This window comes from Sciurus vulgaris, assembly GCF_902686455.1.
Source record: "Sciurus vulgaris genome assembly, chromosome: 17".
NCBI lineage: Eukaryota > Metazoa > Chordata > Mammalia > Rodentia > Sciuridae > Sciurus > Sciurus vulgaris.
The window spans coordinates 33,251,300-33,269,568 of record NC_136478.1 but is presented as its reverse complement, the minus strand read 5'-3'; the positions used below and the strand labels follow the sequence as shown (position 1 = coordinate 33,269,568).

The 18,269-nt window shown below is 36.8% G+C and overlaps 1 protein-coding gene across 16 annotated transcripts in view; it reads left to right on the top strand.

Annotated features, from left to right (window-relative positions):
• The window catches only part of CYLD (CYLD lysine 63 deubiquitinase), a 74,465-nt gene that overhangs the window by 31,382 nt on the left and 24,814 nt on the right, over positions 1 to 18,269 (top strand). For 13 of the 16 annotated variants that reach the window (XM_079117286.1, XM_079117277.1, XM_079117273.1 and 10 more), the window contains 6 exons: positions 5,759 to 6,138; positions 7,114 to 7,279; positions 8,174 to 8,315; positions 9,635 to 9,757; positions 11,972 to 12,063; positions 13,095 to 13,161. In XM_079117286.1, coding sequence (XP_078973412.1) covers positions 5,759 to 6,138; positions 7,114 to 7,279; positions 8,174 to 8,315; positions 9,635 to 9,757; positions 11,972 to 12,063; positions 13,095 to 13,161 — 970 coding nt within the window. The remainder of the gene's footprint in view (positions 1 to 5,758; positions 6,139 to 7,113; positions 7,280 to 8,173; positions 8,316 to 9,634; positions 9,758 to 11,971; positions 12,064 to 13,094; positions 13,162 to 18,269) is intronic. The other 3 variants (XM_079117275.1, XM_079117288.1, XM_079117287.1) reach the window with 2 other exon arrangements.

Genomic DNA, 18,269 nt, shown 5'->3' with positions numbered 1-18,269 from the left:
CTGGCTTGCATACTTAGGGGTACAGGGAGGTGATAAATTGGATTTTGAATGTGTTGTGTTGGAGGGGCCTTTTAAACTTCCTGGAGGTGACTCATCAAGTAGGCAGTTGGAAATATAGGTCTGGAGCTTAGACGAGAAGCAAGAACTAGGGAAATAAATTTGTAGTCTGCCCTCACATAGGAGTCCTTTGAAGTCCTTTGAATGTATTGCCTCTGCAGAGTGAGGAGGGAGAGTGTGGGTTGCAACTTAACCTGGAGGAGCTAAACGGGAGGAAAATGAGTCATCAAAGCAGACAGAGAAAAGGTGACCAGAGAGATGTGGGGAAGACCAAGATGCTGTTGGTCTAAAGAGGCGAGGAGCAAGTAGACAGCAGTGTTGAGTACTGAGAGCATGTGTAAGGTGAGGACCACAAGACTTCCACTGGATTTAGTCACCTGCAAGTCACTGATGACCTTGGTTCTGTTATGTGGAAGACTTTCATCAGAGTCTAGATCCAAGTGTGCTGAGGGTGTAGCATGAGGAAATGGAGACAGGAGGCCAATGGAGATGTGTGGAAGTGTCTGTCTCTCTCTCTCTCTCTCCCTGTCTCCCCCTCCTCCCCTCCCTCTCCCTCTCCCTCTCCACCCCTCCCTCTTATATCAGTCAATCCAGTTGTCACCATGTACCCTGGATCTCCTCCTCTTCAGTACCATTAGATAGTAGCCTTAGTTCAGCTCCTTTGTTCTTGGCTGAATTAGTATTGTGGTCTTCTCACTGGTTTCCCTGCCTCAGATGTGTTCCTTTTAAAGTTATTCCGAACAACAGTCACCACCAGCCACCACCACCAGCAGCAGCATCTCTGTCACCATCATTGTTGTGGCAGTTAACATTCTTGACCACTTACTGCATGCCACGCATTGTGCTAAGCACTTGATTCACGTTAGTTTATCATCACAACCACTTTATGAGGTAGATATTTTTGTGTACTGTTTTGTTACAGTGTTAAGTAATTTTCCCAGTGTCACATAGCAGGTAATGGTGGAGCCATTATTGCTTAGGTCTGATTGACACCAGCACTTGCGCTGGTAAACACAACCCTGTTTTTTTCTCACTTTCCTACCTGAGTGATTGTGCTGAAGATGCATCTGCTTATGCCGCTTCTTCACACAGTCTCTATGAATGTTTCCCTTGCACTTAAAGATAAAACCCCAAACCCCTTGGTTTGGCAGTTGGGCTCTTTATGGTGTGGCCTCATTGTTTTCCCTGCCCCAGGCATGCTGCACTGGGCCCTTCCTGGGATGTGTTGTGAGCACTTGCTCTCTCTCTCTCTCTCTTTCTCTCTCTCTCTTTTGTGTGCTCCTTCTTCCTGGAGGTTCTTCCTGTTCCTCCAACTTTGTGGTCTGGCTCACTGTTATTCATCTCTTAAATCTCAGATTTTTAGTTCATCCAGAAAGCCTTTCCTTTGCTTTCCTTTCCCACTTCTAGGTTAGGTTCATTGTCCTCAAAATGATCTCAAAAGTTTTTGGTTATTTTCCTGTTTCCTCTGCCAGTTCCTAAAGCTCAGCCCAGGACTGCATTCAGCAGATTCAGTAATTACATGCAAACTAATTGAAAAGACAGATTTATATATTGTAGACTGCTATACTGACTGTTTAGTTATTACATGGACTCAGTCATAGGCTAAGACATATCCACTAATGCAAAATTTTGCTGTTTCATCAAAAGACTCTGATGTGGAAAAATGACTCAAAGTGAGCGATCTTTGGTTTTGTATTCTCTATGCTGTCATTCCTACTCTGAGTGGGGTACCGTGAGGATAGGTAGGAATTCTTCCTTGTCAAGAAGCAGGAGGCTTATTTAATGACCTTCCCCCAGGAGGGCCTGACTTGTGGGAGACTACTTGTGTTGACAGTTAGCAATCACAGCTCTCCAGAAGCTCTGCTGAGGTGCCCACAGGTCCTTTGGCAGCACACAGTCTGCTAGCCTCAGGGCGTGTCCAAGGCCCAGCTAGGGCAACTGTGGTGCAGACAGCTCTTGCTACTGTGGTTACTGTCAGATTTGCTAATGACTTTTCTACATTGTGATTTCTTTCTAAGGAAAGGAAACTAGTAGCTGGGCGTGGTGGTGCACACCTGTAATCCCAGCGGCTTGGGAAGCTGAGACAGAAGGATTGTGAGTTCACAGCCAGCCTCAGCAATTTAGTGAGGCCCTAAGCAACTCAGTGAGAGTCTGTCTCTAAATAAAATATAAAAAAGGGCTGGACTGAGCTTGGTGGTGCATGCCTGTAATCCCAGTGACACGGGAGGCTAAAGCATGAGGACTGTGAGTTCACAGCCAGCCTCAGCAAAATCGAGGTCCTAAGCAACTCAGTGAGACCCTGTCCCTAAATAAAATACAGAATTGGTCTGGGAATGTGGCTGAGTGGCCAAGTGCCCATGAGTTCAATGCCTTGTACTAAAAAAAAAAAAAAAAAAAAAAAGACTGGTGATGTGGCTCAGTGGTTAAGGTGTCCCTGGGTTCAATCCCTGGTACCAAAAAAAAAAAAAGGAAACCAGTAAAATCATAGGTTTTTCCATAATATAGGTAATGTCAGTCTTTATGCTATAATATTATCTTTCTTATTTTTAACACAGTTTTGTATCATAGTGGAATATTTCTAATTTCTTGATTCTGTTAGAATTGATCTAATGTTTAATAATTCCTTAAAATAATATTGGTCCTAAAAGACCTACATAGAACATAGGAAGTAATGATCTCTGTATGGAGTAGGTATTCATCCTTAAATCAGAGAACAGAAGTAATTTAGTTGTGAGTGTATAAACAGACCAGGTAATGGTAGAGAGTGACATTTACAGTGAAGGAAGTGAACAATGTGGGAGCAGTGAGTGGGAAGCCACCACCATAGGGTGGTTCACAGAGGACCTTTTAGAAAGGATATTTGGGTTGAGATCTGAATATGAAAATGAAACTGCCTGAGAAAGAACTTGACGTGAGCGTTCGGCAGAGGAAGTAGAAAATGCAAAGGCTCTGAGGGAGAAAGCCTATTTGAGAAGCAGGAAGTAGACCAGAGTGGCCACAGAGCAAGCGGGAGAAGCGCTATGTAATGAGTTTGGATAGGCAGGTAGGAGCTGGATCATCCAGCACCTGTCAGGTCTAGGTACGAATTCTAGTACTTCTGTGAATACTGGAAGGCCACTGCAAGTTGTAAACTGCAGTGACACACGATCACCTAAGATACTTAACTAAAAAAAAGAAAAACAAAAGAAAAAAAACCCTCCTGATTGTTGGTGTGATGAATAATTGAAGAGGGCCAAGAAAGAAGGCAGAGAGAGCTGGAAGAGGCTGGTAGCGGGCCAATCAATGATGGTAGCATGGTTTAAGAGACGATAGTAGAAGAGTTAAGGACACACTTCAGATAGAATCCACAGAACTTACTTTATAAATTCAGGTGTTGGGCTTAAGGGGGTTAAGTGTTTGGGAAAGACTGATTTTTAAAGATTTTAGATTAAATCTCATTACTAAGGAAACTTGGATAAGGCATAAAGAACAGTTTGTGGAAAGTACAGTGAATACCCAAGTAGTCACTACTGTCTTTAAGTAAAAGACCATTATAATTATCTTTGAAATTCCCTGGGTGCCTCGTTCCAGTCCCTCTCCTGATCTACTGTCATCTTTAATATTTTATCATTTTCATTGTAGTTTTGTAGTATATCTAAACAATAAATTGTCAGTTCTTTATGTTTTTTGAGCTTTATATTTAAGAAACCAGATTGTATATAGTGTTGCATCATTTCTCATTCACTAGTATGTTCCTGAGATTCATGCAAGTTGCAGTATGTTATTGTAATTATTCATTTTCATTGCTGTATAGTATTCCATGGTGTGAATATACCAGAATTTATCCTTTTGACCATTGGCATTCAGACCAATGGTCCATTTGACTGTTGTTTTTAGGTTCTTGCTATTATTTGCAACTCTGCTAGTAACATTCTTACACATGTCTAGGGTGTATAACTAGGAGTAATAGTATTGGGACATGGAAATATGTACCTTTAGTTTGCTAAATAATGTCAAACTGTTTCTCAAAGTAGTTATACCAATTTAAAGTGTTTTAGGCCATTTGGACTGCTATGACAGCATACCATAGACTGAGTGGCCTAAACAACAGAAACTTATGTCTCACAGTTCTGGAGGCTGGGAGGTCCAAGATCAAATTTGCAGAGTTGTTGTCAGGTGAGGATTCACTTCCTGGTTCGGTGACAACCATCTTTTGTCTGTGATCTCACATGGCAGAAGGACAAGGGAGTTCTCTGAGGCCCTTTTTATAAGGGCACTAATCTTATTTTGAGGGCCTCACCTTCATGACCTAATCACTTCCCAAAGGCCTCGCCTCCAGATACCTCACATTGGGGATTAGGTTCAGCATATGAAATTCTGGGGCAGAAGCACGCAGTCTTGTAGTGCATCCTCATCAGCACGCTTACCAATCTCTAATGTTCTAAGACCTTGAACTTTTGAGGTGATAGCTTCTGCTGACTTTGGCTTTAATTTGTTTACTTCCTACCAAAGGCAAGGATCTTTTCAGTGATTTGTTGGTGACTTGTGATTCTTTTTGCATTAATTGCCTTTTCAAGCCTTTTTTCTATTTTTCCTAGTTTCCTTTTCGTCTTACTGGTTTATAGACCTTTTTCTATATATACTGCAAATGTTTTCTTCTTGTGGCTCAAATTTTTGCACTCACTCATGACACCTTTTAGTGATTAAGTTCTTCATTTTAATGTGATCCCATTCATCAGTGTTTTTTCCTTTATGGTTCATATGGTGGTGCTTAAGAAATTTCTTTCTCTCTTGAAGTCATAAGGAACAGTCTTCTGTATTATCTTCCAGAAGTTTATAGTTCGGCTGTCGTGTTTGTTTTCAAGCCTCCTGGTACTGATTTTGTGTAGAGTGTGAGTAGGATTCCAGTTTGACTTTTTAAACATACGGATAACTGATTATCTCAACAGCCTTAAGAAGTGACTTCTCTCCCCACTGGTCTGCAGTCCTGCCTGTCAGCTGTATTAGTAGTTTTAAGGAAACAGCTTTTGGCTATGATCCTGTTTGTTTTCTTTTTCATTATTTCCTGTCTTTGGGTTTATTCTGGATCAGATCTTCTTTATTGCATGTTTTCTCTTACATTAATTTTTGTTCTTTTATTTATTCTTGCCTACTTTTATTGTTCAAAAATCCCAAGTTGTATGCTGAGTTCATTACTATCTGGATTTCCTTTTTTTTCTAAAATAATCTGTCTATAAATTTCCTTTATAAGTATTACTTTGTGTTCCACAACTGTTCTTTGTTTCCCCATCTTCTCGCCTTCCATTACTCCTTTATTTTTAAAACATTGTCACCTTTTCTTTGATTCATTAAATTTAGAATTATTTAAAAAACTTTTTGGTATCTTTTTGTATTGATTTCTAATTTGATTGTGCTATGGACAAAGAATATAAGCTGTATGACATCAATAAGTAATAGTTTTTTTTTTTTTTTTTTTTTGTTCAAACAGTTGGGTGCCTTTTACTGAGGTAGAAAAGTTTGCAGTGGGGAAGAGAAGCAAGATAGCTCCACTGTTGTGGAGATATTAAGTTTGCAATGCCTGGAAGAATCCTTGCAGAGGGTCATGTGGGTAGTTGGACTAGATCTATATATTAAGTTTCAGATATGTAAAATATATTTAATGTTGTAAAGCATATTTGTGATTCTTGAATATATTTCTCTAATTAAGAATAATTTTTTGTAGTTGCAGAAGACCCTGCAAAGTCTCTAACAGAGTTATCGCCAGACTTTGGACATTCTTCACCACCCCTGCAGCCTCCTTCCATGAACTCCTTATCCAGTGAGAATAGGTTTCACTCTCTACCATTCAGCTTAACAAAGATGCCTAATACCAATGGAAGCATCGGTCACAGTCCACTTTCTCTGTCAGTTCAGTCTGTGATGGGAGAGCTGAACAATGCACCTGTCCAGGAGAGTCCGCCCTTGCCCATGTCTTCTGGCAACTCACATGGTCTGGAAGTGGGCTCCCTGGCTGAAGTTAAAGAGAACCCTCCTTTCTATGGGGTCATTCGTTGGATTGGTCAGCCCCCAGGACTGAATGAAGTACTAGCTGGACTGGAGCTGGTAATTTAATTTGATCTAAAAAGTATAATTCTTTTTTAAATGGGGTTTTGTTCAGAATATTTCCTATTATATGTTTCTTGCCAACCATCTAATTTGTCAAAAAAGCCATTAGTAGAGAAAAATTTCATGACATGTTGCCCGAGTTCTTTTTGCCACTCCTTAAGCTTCTGTCTCACCTGTTCCTAACGTTAGTTGATCTGTGTCCAAGATAAGAATTGAGTTTTAGGCAAATGTATTTAGGCTTCTTATATTGAGCAGAAAGCAGCAAGGAAAGCAAATTGTTACCAGTGTGTATTTTCCTTTTTTTGCCTTCTTCCCCATAAAGCTAAATCATTGACTTTAAAATTAATCACCATTTTTGTAGATCTTTTGGTATCTTTGGTAGAGGGAAAGATTTTCCTTTTGGAGATTAGGAAAACCTGTTTGGCATTGTGTAATCAGGAGAGGGGAATTTGAATACATTTAGCTTTTATTAAAATATATTTCTTGGTTTGCTTATTTGTTTGTTTTCATGCTAATGAGCACTATTAGGGGAATAGTGAAAATAATTTGCCTCCTCATTTCTCTCAGTGTGTGTACATATGTATGTATTTAGCATTGCGGAGGATTGAACCCAGGTCCTTACATGTACCAGGCAAGTCCTCTCCCACTGAGCTACACCCTAGCTCATTACTTGGTTTAATACTTGTGGAAATAGTACAAAGAAAGTCAGGTAACCAGGGAAGGCCTAGGCATGTATTCCGAAAGGAAATTCATTGAGGAATTCCTGTTGGATTAGGGATTCACTTCTTAAATCATTAGCTGAAGACTTGAAACTTTGATTCCTCAACCCCTTTTTCTTGATGCAGTTTGTCGTATATGTGGAGAGGGAATTTGGAGAAAGGGTAAGCTAGGAACACATCCGGGCACCTTAGTTCTGTGTGTGTTGTCTTCGCCAGGTGCGGCGTAATGCATGTGGAAGCCTTTCTTTTCCAGGAAGATGAATGCGCAGGCTGTACAGATGGAACCTTTAGGGGCACTCGGTATTTCACCTGTGCCCTGAAGAAGGCGCTGTTTGTTAAACTGAAGAGCTGCAGGCCTGACTCGAGGTTTGCGTCCCTGCAGCCTGTTTCCAATCAGATAGAACGCTGTAACTCTTTAGGTATTGGATGCTTTTCATTTACTTACCAAACTGGAATGACTTCATTGCATACCATTTTGCATTAGGGGACAGTGACAGTGTTTAAGTGATTTTTGTGCCAATGCTCATCAAGCTTTCAAATCAGTAAAGATCGTTACTTGTTGTATATGAAAGTTAGCCTAAGAAGAGCCATTTAAAAAAGTACTAGGAATAGTGTTTTGGATGTAAAAGGTGGGAAGTAGTGGGATATATGTTGTTTTCTCCTTATTGATTACAGATGTTTACTTTTCAGCAATACAGGTGCTAGAAATTGAAATGTGTTCCTCTTTTTTGGCATCGACTTCCCCCATAATGTATTGGTTAAGTTTATCAGTCTGCATGTCTTATCAAGAAATCAGTGCTTGTCTAAGTAGTTTTAGATTAAGGATGGAGGAGAGCTGTTTGCATCACTTGGAAGAGGTGGCGGCTTCCTGATGCTATCCCTTCTGAATAATACTGGTTCTGAATAATACTGGTACAGTAAAGAGGGCTAAGCAGGTGTAAACAGGAAGGGCATGAAGCCTGCTTTTCTTACTGTTGAAAGAGTACTTTGAATTTTTTTGTTTTATTTTTGGACTTGAAAATGAGACATTGTGGGTAAATAATAAAATATTTTAGGAACAAAATATTTTGTTTGACAGACGCTTTGTACACATTACTTAATACTCTAAAGTGTTTTTCAAATCGTGGAGGAAGTGAGGTTGAAAATGAATAATAGTGTTTTTTTGCATGCCAAGTTGGATTGATAAAATGAAGGTTGAAAAACAATTTTTTTATTAAAATACCAAAAGATATTTTAAAATGAAGACACAGTTTGAAAGGTTTCTTTTAATGGTTAAAAATACTTTTTTTTCCATTTTTTTTTTATCTTTTCAGCCTTTGGAGGATACTTAAGTGAAGTGGTAGAAGAAAACACTCCACCAAAAATGGAAAAAGAAGGTTTGGAGATAATGATTGGAAAGAAGAAAGGTATCCAGGGTCATTACAATTCTTGTTACTTAGACTCGACCTTATTCTGGTAAGTTTAAAACGAATGCAGTAGGTAAAGAGAATGCAATGGGGGAAGGGACAAGTATGTGTAAGTGTGTGTAGATGTGTGTGTGTGTGTGTGTGTGTGTGTGTGTGTGTGTGTGTGTGTGAGAGAGAGAGAGAGAGAGAGAGAGAGAGAGAGACTACCAACTCCCTGAGTTGAGACACTAGTGACTGGGGATCAGGAAAGAAAGGGAGATTTGCTTTCCATAATATCCTTCTTGGAATCTATGGGATGTTGTCACCTGTTCCTATGTCCAGAACATCAATATAGAAAGTAATACAGTGACTGATGAGCCAGAGCTAATGACGGTGATGCAAATGGAACAGATGTGTACTGAGGGCAGCTGGAGGAAGTTGGCATGGTATCTTTGTACATGTATCAAGTAACATGACTTGCTGTAAGCTATTGGCTGATGTGTAGGTTAGAGGCAATCTCAAAATGGCTTTTTTTTAAAAAAAATTATTTTCAATAGAAGCCCTGTTGCCCTTATATATGTTGTTTTATTCCAAAGTGAAACAACTTAGCACAGCAAGAATCATTAGACTCTGAAGATTAAGCCAAGAGTCTTTAGGCCCTAAGGACCTCATACTGCCAGTTAAATTAAGTGGAACTTGCACCCTCTGTATAGCTATGTCATAAGAATCAGGAAGTTAATAGGACATGTTAAAATTCTAAAAGTAGAGAAAAGAATAAATGTAGTAGGCCGTTCTGATGATAGAATACTTTGTCTTGCAGATGTTTTGACAAAAGCAAACCTTATGGCCTTGATATAACATTCATTAGATTTCTTGATAAAAATCTGTATTAGACAGATTTTGTTTTCTTTGATACCAGGAAGTTTCTGCTGTTACTTACTCACAGGTGATTTTAAGGAAATTTAGGTATTTGCAAAGTGGTAAAAGGGAGAGAGACAGAAGTATCTTATTGAGTTGCATTTGCTTTGAGAAGTAGTTTCCAAATTTCTTCCTGCCTTGTTCATTGTAGTGTGACTCAGATTTGTAGGCCCTCTTTTAACTTTTGCAAAGAAGTTTTCTCAGCATATTTTTATCCGTTAACACTGTCAATTTGTAGTTTGTCTTCTTGGTTTTATTGTTCTTAACCTGAAAGGATCCACAGGCCCTGAAGAGAGAAGTTTATGAGACTTCACAGGGGTCTTGGTTGCCCATGTTCATGAAAAACATGAGTATTTACGTTCTTTGTTCTCTAGACTTTGCTTCTTTTCCTCTTATGATTCGTTTTGGAATCCATTTCTTGAAAAATAATCTGTTTGTATCATGAGGGAAAATAATGATTTTATTTTGCAGCTTATTTGCTTTTAGTTCTGTTCTGGATACTGTATTACTTAGACCCAAAGAAAAGAATGATGTAGAATATTATAGTGAAACTCAAGAGCTATTGAGGACAGAAATCGTTAATCCTCTGAGAATGTAAGTAGAAAGTATAAATTTTTCTTTAGATCGTGTTCTGTTTGCTGTTATCTGGTTCAGTAGTTAATTTATGTCCTCCTTTCATGTAATAAGAAAAGGGAAAAAATTAGTTCTCATGGTGAAATACTGATTTTATTTTAGCCTTGGGTCTTTGTATTTCCATTGCTTATTTAATTTCTTAGTCTGACCAATGTATAGAACATAGTATATTCTTTAAATGCTTTGAACCATTTTGGTGGAGTATCCAATAAGTTAGCAATTGCAATAAGTATAGAAAAACTGGTACATAGCATTTGAACTTATTTTTTTTTGAAACAGTTTATTCCAACAGTATTACTCATAGTAATCATGCTTATTAGGCAAATTGGTATAGTATGGCTTCTTAAACTTAATTTATCTAAAAGAAAAAAAAGGGAAAAGTATATTTATAGAATAGCTAACGTTTAATACTTCTGTATTAGAAATAGATGAGGTGTATGTTAGTAGCATGTTTATATTTTGAGAAATATATTTAGACCTCCCTGCACCTCTCTTAATAAAGTGATTCTTTTTCCATTTCCTGATTGAGGAATTAGAGTATTTGTATTTTGCTTTTGGCCATAGGAAGCAGTTTGTCATAATCTAATCACAAGTGACAGAAGACAATTTAGTAAAGATTTTTGATAAGAGGTAGTAGTGATAGATGATAATGTCACATTGTAAAATTTAAACTGTGAAGAATGAGGGCCATGAATCATAAAACAAATTTGGAAATACAGAGAAAACTATGTAATTTAAGTTCTGTATTAAGATAAATTAAAATTTTGTCACATATTTTTCTTATTTTACAATTAAAACCAAAAAGGTAGTTTAAGATTTTGACCAGAAAAAGAAAAGAAAAAAACCATAATACTGAAATATTCTGTGAGTGTACCAATGACCTACTATATCTTATGACTGGGAAAGTTAATTATGAGACTAAATTATCCCACTTATGTCTTTTGTTTTCTTTAAATTCTGTAATGAATTCTGTAATTGTCTTATCCTTTAAGCTGAGTATGAACCTTGGTTTTCACATTGATTGTTTTGTCTTAAGCCAACTTAAACTTTCCACTTTTTCTCCCCAAGTATTTGGTACTAGAACAAGATAAGTCAAATCCAAAACTCTTTAAGCATATTGCCACTTTCTTCCTTCTTTACAAAACATCATAAATCCATTAATAAACTTATTTTGGGTACTATTGTCCACCCAGTTAAGAATCATAGTTAATCACAGTGTAATCCCATGCACTGCGAGCAGCTTGTCAGGTGACCTGTTGCAGTCAAGAGTCCCTGTGTTTCACATCTCTGTTTTAGCTGACTGGTTGGTTGATAATAAAACCCTGCTCTCCCCCATCATAAACTTCTCAAAAGCAGAGACCCTATCTTTTCAACTTTTCTCCTTTTGTGTTCCCAGTGGCTAACCACTTGGGTTACTATGTAAGTGATAGCTGCTCAGTATATGTTGGTTGCAGACAGCTGATGAGAAAATATAAAATAGTATAAAATGGACATAAGATTGGCTGGTTCTGACTTGCCCTTGTTAAGCCCATGCTAGAGTTTTGTCAAGGATCTCATTGAGCTTATTGATTTTATCCTGTATTCAGACATAGATAAAAGAAAATGGTGTAATGGTGATGATTGGTTTCATTGCAGATTTTAGAGTTTCAATATCTCATCAATTCCTTTGCCCATTTTCCTTGGAAGTTGTTTCTTCTTTAGTATTAAAAGGATATTCTTTCTCAAAATCATATTGTTTCATAATGTACATGTTTTAATTTTTAAGCAAATATTATTTAAAAATTCATCATCACAAACTTTTAAAAATATTTTTTCTTTTCTTAGTGTTTAACAATCATTTTATTTTATTTTATTTTGTGGTTCTGGGAATTGAACCTAGGCCCTTGTGCATGCTAGGCAAGCAGTCTACCAACCGAGCTATATACCCAGCCCCTAACAATCATTTTTAAGGTATATAATAGTGTTCGGGATAATTCTAGTTCTAATTCTTTAATTTTTCACACATCAGTCAGAAGCCTGTACTTGTGTTCTTCAAAATAATTGCCTATTATCTCCTATTGTCTATTGATTCATGACATGTTGGAGTTGTTATAAGAAATGCATGATTATTAAGGTGTGTGAAATAATTTACTATAAATGCCCACGTCAGCAATTAATAGTTTTTTCCTAACATAGATATGGATACGTATGTGCCACAAAAATTATGAAACTGAGGAAAATACTTGAAAAAGTTGAGGCTGCATCAGGATTCACCTCTGAAGAAAAAGGTGACCACCTTAATTTATACTGTATACATTGAAAAGGACTTAAAAGGATATGAAAATGCTAATTGTTAGCTGAAACATGTGTTCGTTGTATAGTGTTGGGTGTAGTTTTAACTTAGAATTTATTGGGAGCAGAGCTGGGCATATAGCTCAGGGATAGTATGCTTACCCAGCATGCAAGAGGCCCTGAGCTCTATCCCCAGCACTGAAAACATTAGAGTTTTGTCAAGGTTGCTTTGAGCTTATTACAATGCAAACAAGACAAACAAAAAAGAATTCTTTTTCTATGTGATGCACAATTTTCTCCATGTTTTCTAAATTCATCTTTTCTTCTACAAGTGAATAATGATGTCGAAGAAGGAACCCCTTTAAGAAGCTGGCTGGTTCTAGTGTATTAAATGAATGAATGGGAGTTCTTTCCTTTCCATGCAGCCCTGATCCTCTGATTTTCTTCTTTTCCTGTGGTAAAGGGTGTATTGAGTCATCTATGTGTACCACTTAGTTTTCCTTGTAAAAAGGAGTCTCAAATGGATGACTATGATTAAGTTTATGGTTAGTGTTTTCATAGCTAATAGATTTTCTCACAGATTCAGCTTCTGACTTTGACTTTGTTAGCAGTGTACTTGTAACCAGCCATAATGTTTGGAGGCTGATAGTTTGTTAACTAGCAGGAAAATGAGGGCATATTTCAGTTTTTATTCTATTTAATTTTAAACCGTCAAAAGAAAAATTATTTAATTATATAAAGATTATATTCTTTCAAATGTAATAAAGTTATAACAAAATTGAAACATAATACTTTACCATAACTTTTAAATATCCTTTGTATTTTTCCTTTGTCAGGAAAACTTGAAAATTATGCTTTTAATTGAAGTAATATTGAATGAACCAAATCAAATTCAGTATAGAAATATGGGTTGTTATAAGTATAAAATGATTTTTTTATTGTAAACAGATGGGATACATGTTGTTTCTCTATTAAGAATAGAATGATTTTTAAATTTTGCCAGCGACTTATTTTTATTTTCTCCTAGATCCTGAAGAATTCTTAAATATTCTATTTCATCATATCTTAAGAGTAGAACCATTATTAAAAATAAGGTAAGTTTTAAATTATTATAGAAGCATTGTTTAGGGCTCTTAATTATGCTAGGCAGGTAGAAATGCAAATAAATTTTTTTGATTGTTGATGTACCTTTATTTTACTCATTTATTCATATGTGGTGCTAAGAATGGAACACAGTGCTTCACACATGCTAGGCAAGTGCTCTACCACTGAGCCACAACCCCAGCCCCAGAAATGCAAATAAATTTTAATCATTATCCTCTCTGTAGTGCCATACTTGACTTGAAGAACAAATCCAATGACAGTTTGTATTTTTAACCCACAAAATAAAAATTACTACAATTCATTTTCTTACAAAACTGTATATGAATGTTTTGTAATTTCAGTTAATGAACTTTTAAAGATAATCTCTTTTAAACTGAGTCAAACACAGGAAGAACATTGTTTTTGGCCACCTACCAGTCAGCCTTGAATTAGCTCTTGTGTCCTCAGTTTTGAAACTTGGTCTTTTCCTTCTCCCCAAGTTGAAGGAAAGCCTTGAATTTAATGCTCTGAAGTTCTTAGTATTCTAAGTGACTCTGCTTCCCAGGTAGTTTGAGCATCTGAGTCTAAATGGTGTACAGTTTTCCATTTTGGCCTAGGTTTCTCTGTCGAAAATTCTGGTAATGTACTATCTGCTTCCTTAAAAGCTAATCATAGGCAAACACTCTTACCTCTGTGTCTCAAGTGATCTTGTTTGATACCAGTGTGGTAGTGATGGATGAGAAGGAAGAAATGGGGGAAGTGCCATAATTATAGTTTGATGTTGTTTGGGAAGTTCTAGGACATGAAATTAGACATGATACAGAAGCATTGGTTACATATTTATTATCTGGTCAAGTATAATATAGACATCTATCTGTATATCTAGAAAATCCTAGAGAACTGTCTTAAAACTTTGTTAGAATTAACAAAAGAATTTGTAATTTAGCCATAGAAAAATAGCCATGGAAAAACCAATAGCATTTTTGTATACCCTGTGGCAAGCCAAAAGGAAAAAGGAATAATTTTATACTTATGAAAGTAAAATACTAAGCAACCAATTTTATTGGGTTAGATTTTTGAAAAGACTTGAACAGATCTGAAAGGTGATTTAATTAGTAAGAAAGATTGTGTTTTAAGAAGAGAGATTAAATAACTTAAAGATTTATTTTTTAAAAATAATTTGTACACAAACAGGATTTTAATCTTTTTTCTTAATTCAAGAAGGTGATTTTAAAATTCTTTACTAAGTAAAGTAGGTAAAAATATTGACTAATTCTTTTATTAAAAAAGTTCTATAATAATCTTAAAGGCAAAGCAATAGACACTAAAATAGTGTGTAATAATGGTATAATATTGGAATTATCAATCAGCAGAACTGAATAGAAAGCTCAGTAGTATTCCATTATCTTGATAATCAGCCTTCAAACACAAATGAGGAAAGATATATATATATATATTTATTTATTTATTTATGTAGGGCATCTAGCAGGCAGTTGCAGAGAAAAGGGTCAGTTTTATTTTTCATCTCTTCAAGAAATAAATTCCAGATTTTTTTTAAAATTTATTTTTATTGTAAACTAATGGGATGCATGTTGTTTCTGTTTGTACATGGAGTAACAGCATACCATTTGCATATTCATACATTTACATAGAGTAATGATGTTTGATTCATTCCGTTATTTTTTTCCTTCTCCCCCACCCCTCTCACCTCTCTTTTCCCTCTATACAGTCCCTCCTTCCTCCATTCTTACCCCCCTCCCACCCCCCATTATGTGTCATCATCCGCTTATCAGTGAGATCATTCGTCTTTTGGATTTTTGAGATTGGCTTATCTCACTTAACATGATATTCTCCAATTTCATCCATTTGCCTGCAAATGCCATAATTTTATTATTTTTTATAGCTGAGTAATATTCCATTGTATATATATATATACCACAGTTTCTTTATCCATTCATCAATTGAAGGACATCTAGGTTGGTTCCACAGCCAGATTCTTAAAACAGTTGTTTTCATCCTTTTTTTCCCTAGCCCAGCACACCTAACTCATTTCGTGCCTTCTGTGTTGACATAGGTTGAGTACTGCAGTGATTCTCAGAGGACAAGGAAGGGTCAGATACTGATGGAGTCAAGACCTTGTGGAGTCTGGAAACACCCCCTGGGAGTCCTCCCACCCCAAGGGGCATACTTATCCCCCCCCCACCCCTTGGCAACTCTTGATGTTGCAAATCACCGTTTAAAGACCATACAAGGATATTTTAAGTTAATATTTTTCCCCAGATGTCATTTGCCCCCTGCACTCTTCTTTTTCTGAGTGAGAGAGAATCAGCTGGAACAGTAAATAGGAAAGTGAGTGCCTTACAAACCAGAAGTAATAAATAGTCCAACAGAGAGCTAGCTATAAGATATTTCTGAATGATTAAGGAGACAAAAGAAGGGCTAGTTACCAATGGAGGACAAAAGCAGATCTGATCAACAAAAGCAAATAGATCAACAAAAGCAAATGGGCAAAAATAGAATTTCCAGAAATAGGAAATACATGATGGGTGGAGGGAGGTGCCTCACAGGGGATAGTGGGCATGGTTAGTAGGGAAACAGATCAGAGATAGTACCCAGAGCAGAGCTCAGGGATAAAGAGTTGGAAAACAGCAAGTAGATGAGGAATGTGGAGGATACATCCTTGTCACTGTGAGGGGATGGAGAAGGAGCAGCATTTCATGAGACTTTCAGAATTTTTGACAGACTTAAATTCTAAGAATAAAGATGTACAGAATTCTTTAAGAACCAGGACTAAATTACCACTCAAGAGACTTATTACAAAATGTACTTTAGAAATACAAACTGAATTTAGAATAAAAGAGTGGGATGTAAGAAACAAGTAAGAATCAAGAAATTGGTAAACTTGGGTAAATTAAACCTTCACATTTAAAAAATAATGACATTGCTGTAATGATAGTGACTAATTGCATCTGCAACATTAAGGCAAAACTCAGTCATAGCCACTAAATGATAAGGTGGTAATTGGAGGCAGCAAAAAAAAAAAAAAAAAAAAAAAAAAAAAAAAAAAAAAAAGAAAGAAAAAAAAAGTGGGATAACGTCCTCAATCAGGAAGCAAAAATAGGGGAATTTTCTGATTGCATTACTGAGTCCTTCTCATTATAAAACATGGTCTTACTGTTCTTATGTGGATCTGCCATGTCTGTGTTATATTCCATACTGTGGGGTAACCCAGAACCTGTAAAGAACTTTAGTGGCTACCCGTGATAGTCTCGGTTGCAAAAGTAGATAGATCAAAAATAGCTGAATCCATGAGTGTTCTCATGTCCTCTGTCGATGTCCATTTTCTTTTGAAGCAGATCCATTTATACCCTTCTGCCCTTGGATTTTCCTTAGTGGAGAATAGATCTAGATTTCAGTATGCTACAATTGGATAAACTTTGTTGTGATTCTGTAGGGTTTTAGTCTTCCAAAACCTGAAGAGTGAGGTTTGTATCCCATTCTTCTGCCCCAATATTATAGAGCCCTGTGCTTTCCACTGCATTTCTGGTTCCTTCTCTGTGTTTGCAAGTCAGCACTCCCTTCAAATATCTCTCCTCCCCAGCCACCATCGTTATTTCTACTACTTTTTAAAAAAAAAATTCTTTATTCTTTTTAGTTATGTATGACAGTCGAAAGTATTTTGACATATCATACCCATATGGAGTACCATTCTTGTGGTTATACATACTGTGGTTACCCTGGTCATGTATACATATGTGAACATATGAAAGTTATGTCTGATTCAGCCTACTGTCTTTCCTATTCCCATCTCCCCTCCCTTCCCCCAACTCCTCCCTGTCCAATCCGATGAACATCCTCCACCCCCCGCTGCCCACCCTGCCACCTCTTGTGAGTCAGCACAATATCTCCCATATCAGAGAGAATATTCAGTCTTTCTTTTTTTGAGATTGGCTTATTTCACTTAGCACAGTAGTCTCCAGTTCCATCCATTACCACCAAATGTAATAATTTCATTCTTCTTTGTGGCTGAGTAATATCCCATTGTGTATATGTACCACATTTTCTTTATCCATTCATCTGTTGAAGGGCACCTAGTTGGTTCCATAGCTTAGCTATTGTGAATTTAGCTGCTAGGAATCTTGATGTGGCTGCGTCACTATAGTATACTGATTTTGAGTCCCTTTGGGTATATGTGGAGGAGTGGGATAACTGGATCAAATGGTGATTCCATTTCATGTTTTCTGAGGAATCTCCATACTGCTTTCTAGAATGGTTGCATCAATTTGCAGTTCCACCAGCAATGTATGTGTGTACTTTTTCCCCCACATCCTTGCTAACATTTATTGTTACTTGTATTCTTGATAATTGCCATTTTGACTGGAGTGAGATGAAATCTCAGCGTAATTTTAATTTGCATTTCTCTAATTGCTAATGATGTTGAACATTTTTTCATAAATTTCATGTACAGTTGTTCTTCTGTGAAGTGTCTGTTCAGTTCCTTTGCCCATTTATTGATTTGGTTATTTGTTTTTTTTTTTTTCATGTTAAGTTTTTTGAGTTCCTTGTATAACCTAGAGATGAATGCTTTATCTGAGGTGCTGGTGGCAAAGATTGTCTCCCATTCTGTAGGCTCTCTGTTCATGTTCTTGATTGTTTCCTTTGCTGTGAAGAAGCTTTTCCGTTTGATACCATCCCATTTGTTGATTCTGGGATTTTACTTCTTGTGCTTTAGGAGTCTTTTGAGGAATTTGATTCCCAAGCTGACATGATAGAGATTTGGACCTACTTTGTCTTCTAGTAGGTGCTGGGTCTCTGGTTCAACACCTAGGTCCTTGATCTACTTTGAGTTGAGTTTTGTGCAGGATAAGAGATAGGGGTCTAATTTCATTTTGTTGCTTATGGATTTTCAGTTTTTCTAGCACCATTTGTTGAAGGTGCTATTTTTTCTCCAGTGTATGTTTATTATGCCTGTGTCTAGTATGAGATAACTGTATTTATGTGGGTTTGTCTCTGGGTCTTCTATTCAGTACCACTAGTCTTCATGTCTGTTTTGGTGCCAATACCATTTGATTTTTGTTATATAGCTCTGTAGAATATTTTAAGATCTGGTATTGTGATT